The 9,656-nt window shown below is 51.1% G+C and overlaps 1 protein-coding gene across 1 annotated transcript; it reads left to right on the top strand.

Moving 5' to 3' along the window:
- Nucleotides 1-164: 164 nt before the first annotated feature.
- Nucleotides 165-7,606, top strand: Zmynd19 (zinc finger MYND-type containing 19). The gene is made up of 6 exons (XM_078048831.1): nucleotides 165-332; nucleotides 1,537-1,596; nucleotides 2,370-2,476; nucleotides 3,245-3,385; nucleotides 6,469-6,649; nucleotides 7,002-7,606. The coding sequence occupies exons 1-6, from the start codon at nucleotides 282-284 to the stop codon at nucleotides 7,143-7,145; spliced, it is 684 nt and encodes a 227-aa protein (XP_077904957.1). The 5' UTR covers nucleotides 165-281; the 3' UTR covers nucleotides 7,146-7,606.
- The last annotated feature ends 2,050 nt before the right edge of the window (nucleotides 7,607-9,656 follow it).

The following is a 9,656-nucleotide window of genomic DNA, read 5'->3' as shown; positions in this document are numbered from 1 at the left end:
CAGGGCGCGCTCTTCCATTGGTCGGGCGGCTATGTCGGGGGTGTGTCCCGGCAGTGCCCCGCCCCTCTGCTCCGCTCTCTGGGGTGCGCGCGGCGGCGGCGGCGGCGGCGCGTGGCAGGTCCGGCGGGCGCGAGGCGGCGGCGGCGGCCCGAGCGCGGCCCAGCCTCGTCCGCCCTGGGCCCGCCCGGCCCGACCCCGGCCCGCCCGGAGCGCCGCGGCCTCGCCTCGGCCCGGCGCCTCCCGAGGGAGCGGCGCTGTCGGCCGAGAGCGCAGGCCCGGCCATGACTGACTTCAAATTGGGCATCGTGCGGCTCGGCCGGGTGGCCGGGAAGGTGAGCGGCCGGAGCCGCGGCCGGGCCTGCGCGGGCCGGGCGACGGGCGGGCGGGGCAAGTGGGGCTCGAGGTCCCGACTTGGGCCAGGTGCCGCTTTCCTCGGGCCAGCCGACGCGCCCCTCTGGCTTCCCGACGCACCGGGCCGGGCCGGCGGGGTGCGGAGGCGGCCGGCCGCGCTCACCCGGAGCCCTCCCGGGCAACCGCGGCCGGGCCTAGTACCGGGGCTGCACCTGCGACCGCCGGTTTTGAACAGAGCGCCCTTTCCGTGGCCGCCCCGGGCGATCTCACCGGCGCGTCTGAGGCGTGCTGCGCGGTGCCTACCGGCCCGCCGAGCTTCGGGGATCTTTTTAGCGCTCCCAGGGGCTGGCCAAGTTCGCCTTGGGCTTCCTCACCGCAGGGACCTGGAACCAGGGATTCTTTCTGCTGCTCTCCAGTGCCTGGCCCCGCCCTCCGCGTGTTTGAGGCCCCAGCTGCCGTGGCACCTGTGGGCTTTGAGGCTTGGAGGTGTTTAGGAGCCAGGGACCTTATCCAGTCCCCACAACCAGTGGCTGCAGCTCCTGGTGGGACAGGAGTGGAGGCAGGGTGAAGTCAAACGCCAGAAACTGGTTTAGATCCTAGAAGAGACCCTGAGAGGCTTCCTCGGAAACACTCTCTGTCCCTTCAGCAGAAGCTCAGCAGGGACTGTTGGGGATGTGAATTCCCGACTGGGAAAGTGTGGGACCATAAGAACATAAATAAAAACCTTAAGGCTTTTATATGGAACATTTCAGGCAGGTAACTAAGAAGCCTAGCCCAGTAAGCACGCATACTTACTGCCCAGCTTAATGAATAAACATTAAGACCTTCTGAATATCATCTCAGCCTTGGCCCTTCTCTCTGCTCCACTGGAACCAACTTTGAATAGGTTTATTGGTACATTAAAGCTCAGTGCCACTTGCTGGCGTTGTGTTGTGCAGATGGGTATGCTCCTTTGGTACAGACTGATGTGGCCGTGATTTGGTTTTGTTGGTTTGCCTGCTCTTTGGTGTAGATCAGTGTACACCAATGAAGTGGAACAAGGCTGCCACTTGCTGATCTATCTTGTCCTGAAGAGGCACATAGTTACTTTCTATTTCACAAGAAAATTAAGTTGGCTCCTGCCTGTTACTAGTTACTGTTCCTTGTGAGTATTGCAAATGTAACTTGTGTGTGGTTAATTTCTAGACCAAATACACATTGATAGATGAACAAGACATCCCATTGGTGGAGAGCTACTCCTTTGAGGTAAGGATGACTGGTGCTTTCATATTGCTTTTGGTTGGTGCCTGGGAAGGGTCATGAGGAGTGAATTTCCTTCCCTGTGCTATGTAAGCAAGTGGTTAGCCACTGCTGGCCTGTGGACCCTGAGGTCCACACTGTTGATTCTCACTGGAGCCTGTTGCAGTCCCACTGCTCTTTCCCCAGCCTCACTCACCCTGCTTGCTGGCTCTTGAGAACACACCAGGTCTGGTTGTGTTTGTGACAGGATGTCTATTAACTCAGATCAGGGTGCAGCAGTCTTCACCTCTGCACAGCGTGAGGGGAAGTGGTCCTGCTCCTTGCCAGTGTTCTCAGTGGGAAATGTCCATTCCTGCTGCTGATTTGGCACAGAAGCCCTCCACCGCCAGTGTCCCCACTCCATGATTTCATATCAGCACCTCACACTTTGTAGACACTGCTTGTTCAGGGGTTTCTCTTCCTTGCTAGGTTGTGGGCCTTTTTGTTAAGAATGGGAGAATTTCTCTGTGTCCATAGTAGGTTTCTTGCCCAAATTGAAGATAATTTGTTTGGAGTGTTTGTTTTTCAGTGATTGGCCTTTTAAATGAGTCTCTCCAGATCCCCAGGGTCCTGAGAATAGGCTGGCATTTGTCCTTCTGGCTGTTTGTTTTGCTTGATTTCCCCCTCGCTCCAAGTACTGGAGATTGAATCCAAGGGTCCTCTACCACCAAGCTACATCAAATATTGCCCAGAGTTTAAGGCTTGTTTAACAAACCTTTTCCCTTTTTTTTTTTTTTAAGGCCCGAATGGAAGTAGATGCAGATGGAAATGGTGCTAAGATATTTGCATATGCCTTTGACAAAAACCGAGGAAGGGGATCAGGCAGGCTCCTTCATGAACTGTTGTGGTGGGTATTTTCCAGAGGCCTTCCATCTCCCATCTGGGTCCTGTGTAAGCTCTGATGTGCAAGTATGCCTGAGGCAGTAGAGCTGGGTGAAATTGGATTAGCCCTACTTTCCCTGGGTCTGGGTCTGGGTCTGAAGAGTTGTTTCTGTGTCTTTTGCCAGTAACCCAAAGGAATGGTGAATTTGCATGTTGTGGTACTTCAAAAACCAGGTGGGGATTTGGGTTGTGGCTCAGTGGTAGAGTGCTTGCCTAGCATGTGTGAGGCTCTGGGTTCGATCCTTGGCACCACATTTAAATAAATAAAGGTCTTTTGACGCTAAAAAAATATTAAACAAACAAATCAAGCCAGTGTTCTGCTGGGGCAGAGACTCCTATGGAGGAGGGGGATTCTGCTCTCTTTGTTGGGCTCTCACTATGCTTGTTGTGGGGTTTAGTCTACCTCCCTGGAAAGCAGGCCACCAATGTTTGTTGTACACTGTGGGGCTCTGAAATGTTGGGACCACCCAGATGCAGAGCTGGTCTCAAGGATGGCTGTTCAGATAGTTTTTGGGTTTCATCCTTGATTCTCATGAGTCCAGCCCTTAAATCCTGGAGCAGAATTGTCAACATGGATTCCTGTGGGCATCCTCCCCTGGGTGTACTTCCTGTCCATAGGATGAGGAGCCAGTTCAGACCAAGTAGCTGAGACTTTTTTCTGGCTGGATTTGCATGTTAACCAGAGATATCTGTGAGGGTCAGAGATGGCACTCTAGAGGATGTTTTTCCCCAGGGAGAGGCACAGGGGTGGCGTCGCTCCCGGTTTCCAGGTAGTGCACCTCAATGCTGTGACTGTGGACAACCGCCTGGACAACCTGCAGCTGGTGCCTCGGGGTTGGCGGCCCAAAGCTGAAGAGACCTCCAGCAAACAGAGGTGGGTTTTTCCTATTGTGCTTCCTCCAGAATCTCAGAACCAAGAGGGTCATGTTCCCACTGTGTCATGATGCCTGTGTGTGCTTTGGGATCAGGATAATTTTTCCCCAAAGTGTGGTTTTCCCCATTTGTCATGGGAATGGGAAGAATTTCTAGGATTATCTTTCTGGAGTGATCTTATGATAATTGGACTTAGGAATCCATTAGCTGATGTGATGAAGTAGGGCTCGCTAGCCTTGGGCCATACCTGAGGCCTCCTATGCATGTACATGGTCTCTCTGTCATGTTCTTTTGCTAAGCAGTTTTCCTTGAGTAGAGGTTTGAAGAAAGCAGGATGGTGTGGTTTGGGGGCGTGACCTCTCAGTTTCTAGCTCTCTGAAGTCCTCTTATTTATTTATTTATTCATTCATTTATTTATTTATTTTTTAAAGAAAGAGAGTGAGAGAATTTATTATTTATTTTTTAGTTATCGGTGGGCACAACATCTTTGTCTGTATGTGATGCTGAGGATCGAACCCGGGCCGCACGCATGCCAGGCGAGCGCGCTACCGCTTGAGCTACATCCCCAGCCCTCTCTGAAGTCCTAAACACAGTACTCTGTACAAACTTCCATGTAGGAGGGCAGTTCTTGCTGCCCCAGGACCAGCCCATGTCTGATACTTGTGGAGCCCTTGGGAAGATCTGAGGGGCCAGCAAGATGGGGTTGGGAGCTGAAATGAGCCCAGGAGTCCTCAGCTTCACATGCATCCTTGACCTGTTCACAGACTTCTGGGCTTTCTGTGTACTTCCTCAAGCTGGTGGTGGTCTTTCCCAATGTTGGCAGTGCTAACTACCCCAGCAGGACAGTTCAGTGTTTTGGGTGATGAGCTGAACATTCACTTATTGCCTTCGGATTGTGCCAGAGCCCTGTGCAGTGGGAGAGAAGTGGCAGGGCCACCCTGCAGGCTGCTGTTGGTGATGCTAGAGGACAGTCCCTAAGTCCTTGAGGGCTACTTCCAAACTGCTGCTCTGGCCCTGTGGTGTCCTGCAGACAGTACCTCATTCATTCTTACATGGACTTTGGCAGGTAAAGGCAGAGCCTGGGAGTCTCTGCTTTCCATGTGGCTCTTGGTTTTGTTCTGATACAGAGTTTTGATGCTTCAGTTCTCTCTTATTGCTCTTAAGTGAACCTGAACCTTTTATAAATGTTGAGTAAAGGGTTTTTATCCTTTTGGGAATTATGTTGGGTGGGACTTTAGGTTGCAAGTAAAAGAAACTGAATTCAATTTGGCTGAAGGAAAAATAGGGCACTTATTTTTCCCTGACAGAAATGTGGAGAGCCAGGGTTGATGCTCATCTTGCAGTTCTGTCCCTCAGGGCTTTTCCCAGGTGGGAGAGTGGTCTTCATCAGCAGCAGGCCTATTCATTGTAGAGGGAAGTCCCAGGGCCCTTTCAGGTAGCTTGCTTTTCTATCCTGGAGCTGAGGCTGAGATCAGGTCTCTCATAAAAGGAAACCAGGGTTGTATCATCAACAAAGGGTAGGAGGTGCTTGGGGGGCAAAACTAACATCTGGCGTTTCTGTTTGGTTGTCCTATTTCCCTAGTGTAGATGTGGGGTCACCTTTCCCAGCTTCATGCAGCTCCCTTTGGGGCATATACTGGATGGACCCTCCCCGTATTCAAGCAAGTCCCCGTGCACCCACCATATCACCAACAGTGGGTCCATTCTGCTGTGGCACCCATTACCTCAGATAGGTCCCCATGTGATGGTCTGGCCATCCTGTGGCTAAATGTTACTTGTAGGCCTCTGAATATCTTTTATGATTATCAGATACAATAATCACAATTATGAACCTCGGGGGGGGGGGCTGTGGTTGTAGCTCAGCAGTAGAGCGCTCACCTAGCATGTGTGAAGTTCTGAGTTCGATCTTCAGCACCATATAAAAATAAACAAAATAAAGATATTAAAAAAAAAAGTCCTTTAGGAAAGCGGGCAGCCACAATCCTGAGTAATAGAGGTTCCTGGTCAACTCATCTAGCAACCCTTCCCCCTCTGTTCTGTGTCCATTTGGGAAGATTCCTTCTGCAGTTGTGCCCTATACCTGCAAGCACCTCCTGCTGGTAGAGGTGACTTGGGCAACTAGGACTTAGTAGGTGTCATTTTTGGCTTTCTGATATGGGTTTTGGAACTTAGCAGTGTAGAGCACTTGTACTGGGTCAGGCCTCAGGCCAGAAGCAATAGTCAGAGCCAGTTTGAGTGAGCCTCAAGTTCCAGCTGCTCCAGGTTGTATATCCTGTTTCTTGGCTTACAGCCTCCACATGGGCTGGTTCTTTATCCTACATAGGATTACTCTTCTCCCAGGCCTGGACTTTGTACTTTGCTGTCCTGGTTAATATGGGACAAGTTTAGCTCATCTAAAGGGGCCTCTTTGCAAACCTGATCCCCTCCTCCCCTCCTTCTGCTTCCAAAGGGCTGCTCATAAACCTCACAGAAGGGCTTAGAAAGCTGCCAGCATCCTTCCATATGTTGACCCTCCCTTTCTGAATAGGTGCCTCATGGTCTGGCTTCCATTAAGTGGGATGGTCAGAAGAGTAGGTTCAGTGGCTCCTTGGCTCCTGTGGTGTGGGCTGTACCCCTTGAAGCCCAGCACAGGACTGGAGTCCTCCACACTCAACTCTTGTTTGGGGGCTTTATGCTGTAATATGTGCCCTCTAGATCTCAGTTCTTAGTAGAATTCTTGGTAGCCTCTGACTCATTCAAATGGTGGGAGGTGGTTAGAAGGACATAGGACAGCCCAAAAAATTGAAGGGGAAATGGCTTGATAGGTCAGTAAGGGTGCCTCCAAGGGTCATAAGTAAGGTCTGAATTGTCCATACTCTGTGCCTGCTGTGTGCCCATTAGCCCAGGTGTTGGGGAGGGTGACAGACAGATAAGGCAGTGCTTATGTGTTATTAGTGGGAGATTGTTATGCTAAATAGTTAATGTCACGGCAAAGATGGGCAAACAGAAATCAAATTGCTGGAACAAAAACTGGTGTCCTATAGTGCACCATCTTCCCTGTGTGCTTTCCTGAGCAAATATAGTGAGGCCTCTACTTGCTTTTAGGGAGCAGAGCTTGTACTGGCTTGCAATCCAGCAGCTTCCCACGGATCCTATAGAAGAACAGTTCCCTGTCCTGAATGTGACCCGGTACTACAATGCCAATGGGGATGTGGTAGAAGAAGAGGAGAACTCCTGTACCTACTATGAGTGTCATTACCCTCCCTGCACAGTGATTGAGAAGCAGGTACAGTGTGTAGCAATGAGGCCTTGGTTCCTGGCCACCTCACCCGCAGTTTGGTTATGGCATGGACCCAGTAGACCCTGGGTACTTCCCTAGCTTTCCACCAGGGTGGTTCTCCCTTTACTCTCATATCTGCCTAAGCGGGCCCAGGCCTTACAGCTCTGATGCTTGTTTTTTATGTTGGGTGGTTGGTTTGTGGTGCTGGGGCTGGAACCCAGAGCATTGCACATGCTAGGCAATTGCTCTGTGGTGGAGCTATATACCAGCCTGGCGGATGGGGTTTTGCCAAGTCTTTTCAGGTTCTGCCCCACACTGCTTCCCAGAAATGATGGTGAAGCCACATGTTCTGTTTCAGCTCCGGGAGTTCAACATCTGTGGGCGCTGCCAGGTGGCCCGGTACTGTGGCTCCCAATGCCAGCAGAAGGATTGGCCTGCCCACAAGAAGCACTGTCGGGAGAGGAAGCGTCCCTTCCAGCACGAGCTTGAGCCGGAGCGATGACGGGCAGCGGAGCTGCCACTGACGCGGGCCTGTGGCTTCGGGCTCTTCTGTGGGCACAGCAGAGACAGACAGTCGCTTGAACCTGGAGGTGCCAAAGAATCCAGTGGCAAGCCCAGAACAGCCACCATGAGTCTCCCCATGACACATGCTGTCTGTGGGGACAGTGCTCCTCCAGTGTTAAATGTCCAGCAGAGACAACGGGGAGGCTCCCCGGGACCTTTCTCATTATTTATATGTTAATATGTTTGTAAACTCATGTACAGTTTTTTTGGGGGGGAGGCAAGGGGAGGGTTAGAAACTACAAATAGGATCATTTGCTGTAAGCCTCAAATGGCAAATGGTCGGCCACAAGTCTAGAAACTCAATAGTGGAGCTTCTCTCCTGGGCAGTGGGGTCCCCACTGAGGGTGGCCTGCACGAAGTTGTGTTCTAAAGGACAGAGTAAAGGGTGGAATCATCTTCTGTCTCGGCTGTTCTCTGCTCCTCATTCCATCTGTTGAGGGCCAGGTGTATTTTTGAGTGGAATTAGCCAAGTGTTGTGGAATGACAGGACCTGCTGTGCTCTTCGTTGGCCTCTGAAGGAGCAGAGCATATCAAGCCTCTCTGGAGTCTGGCTGGGAGTGCAGTGAGACTTGGTCAGTAGGATCAGCGGGGGTGGTCTAAGAGGCCAGCCACCATTTCAGTAGCTATGGGATACATTAGATAGGAATTGGCCCTAGATTCTACCTTGCTTGAAGTGGGAGTTTCTTCCCAGAATGATGTGCACAGCTTGCCTAGCATGAAGTGAATGACACTTCTCCACCCATTGGCCCCCGGGACAGCCATCCTTCTCCCTTTGGGGGCTGCAGATGTCAGGGCTGTCCAGTGTGTTATCCATTTAGAGCCCCTCTGTTACTGGGATTTTGCCTTTCTTTGGGTCTAGTCAGCTGTCTTGCCCCCAGGCTCTTCCCATCCAACTGGGCATCATGTCCCTGGGCCCTGTGTTGGTCTGTAGGCTCTGCTACAAATGTCTCTTGTAGCATTTCTGCCATGTTCTAAGATGCCCTGTGTTCTCATGCTTGTTCCTGGCAGATCATAGCCCTTTGGTGGCCTTTGGCTTGTGAGAAAGCTCCTGTTTCTGCCACTGCCCCCCTTTATTTTAACTTTATGTGGTGCTGAGGATCAAACCCAGTGCCTCACATGTGCTAGGCAAGCGCTGTACGACTGAGCCACAATTCTGTGGCTTTTTTTTTATTTATTGTACCTCCTGGAGGAGGAAGGACAAAGGAAAAGGTGATATTGAGCTGGGCATGGTGGTGTACACCTGTAATCCCAGTGACTTGGGAGGCTGAGGCAGGAGGAATGTAAGTTCAAGGTCAATCTCAGCAATTTAGTGAGGCCTTAAACTTAGTAAAATCCTGTCTGGAAATAAAAAAATAAAACAAAGGTCTGGGGATGTAGTTAAGTGCCTCTGGGTTCAGTTCCCATTACCAAAAAAAAAAAAAAAAAATAATGGTATTGCGTAATTCCTGAATGGCTTTCTGGACCATGAGAACTCCCATACATCCACAGGGGTTCTGCACCACAGATTCCCAATCCCTGTCCCTGACCTTTGCTGGGTAGTAGAGATCCCTGCTCAGACTACAAGTGGAACAGTAATGGGGGCTCAGAAAGCTGTTGGGGAGGGGAGCTATGTGTGTGCTGAGAGTGAACAGCAGCTGGCTGGAATCCTTGAGTGTCCCAGCGCTGGAGTAACCTTGCTTCCAATGTGTTGCCAGGACTGTTTGGGTGGGGGGATCCTGTATGGCTTGGCATGTTGTGTCTTGGATGTTCTTCAGGCATGGGGCTTTGCATTCCCCCAGGCAATCTGCTGTCAAAGGCTTAGAGAAGACAGTTGGCAAGCCTTGGTCAGCTTGTGTCCTTAGGGAAGTGGCCATGTTGGAACTTGAACCTGTCTGTGCCCTCTGACCAGCCAAGCTGCCTTGCTCTGCAGTTAGCTTTTTTATCCCCAAATTAAACTGGAAGTGCTCAGGTTCTCAAAACCAATCTGTAAGGGCTGTACTGATAAAGGGATGTATGTAGGTTTGGGGCTTGCCTGTGACTGCCTACCCCTCCCCTTATGCCCACTGGTACAGGTTTTGCTATGTAGGTGAGATGGGCCCATTTTCACTCCTTTGTGCTTCCCTGTGATCCTGACTTTTTGAAAATTTTTTAGTTTTCAGTGGACCTTTATATTTTATTTATATGTGGTGCTAAGAATCGAATCCAGTGCCTCACGTGCTAGGCAAATGCTCTACTACTGAGCCATAACCCCAGTCCCTGATCCTTACTTCTTGGTCCTTGTAACCATGTATCTGGGCTGTTCTAGGAGAAATTCAGGTGGTTCAGGTATGGGGCTTATTCCTACCTTCTCAGTGGTATGTTGGACTGCTATCTGGGAACTGACCTGGGAACTGTTCCTCAGAGTTGGATTTCTAACTACAGGCCCCAGCCACAAGGCGGGATGCCCAGATATTATGTGAATTTGTCTCCG

The sequence above is a fragment of the Ictidomys tridecemlineatus genome, chromosome 4, assembly GCF_052094955.1.
Source record: "Ictidomys tridecemlineatus isolate mIctTri1 chromosome 4, mIctTri1.hap1, whole genome shotgun sequence".
Lineage (NCBI taxonomy): Eukaryota > Metazoa > Chordata > Mammalia > Rodentia > Sciuridae > Ictidomys > Ictidomys tridecemlineatus.
The sequence above is the reverse complement of the archived record's forward strand: the minus strand, read 5'-3'. Positions and strand labels throughout refer to the sequence as shown.

Excerpts from the sequence above, each read along its gene's own strand:
- Zmynd19 (XM_078048831.1), top strand. The coding sequence starts at position 282 with ATGACTGACTTCAAATTGGGCATCGTGCGGCTCGGCCGGGTGGCCGGG. Across the intron at positions 2,477-3,244 it reads CTCCTTCATGAACTGTTGTG|GGAGAGGCACAGGGGTGGCG; the intron begins GTGGGTATTTTC and ends GTTTTTCCCCAG. Across the intron at positions 6,650-7,001 it reads GCACAGTGATTGAGAAGCAG|CTCCGGGAGTTCAACATCTG; the intron begins GTACAGTGTGTA and ends GTTCTGTTTCAG.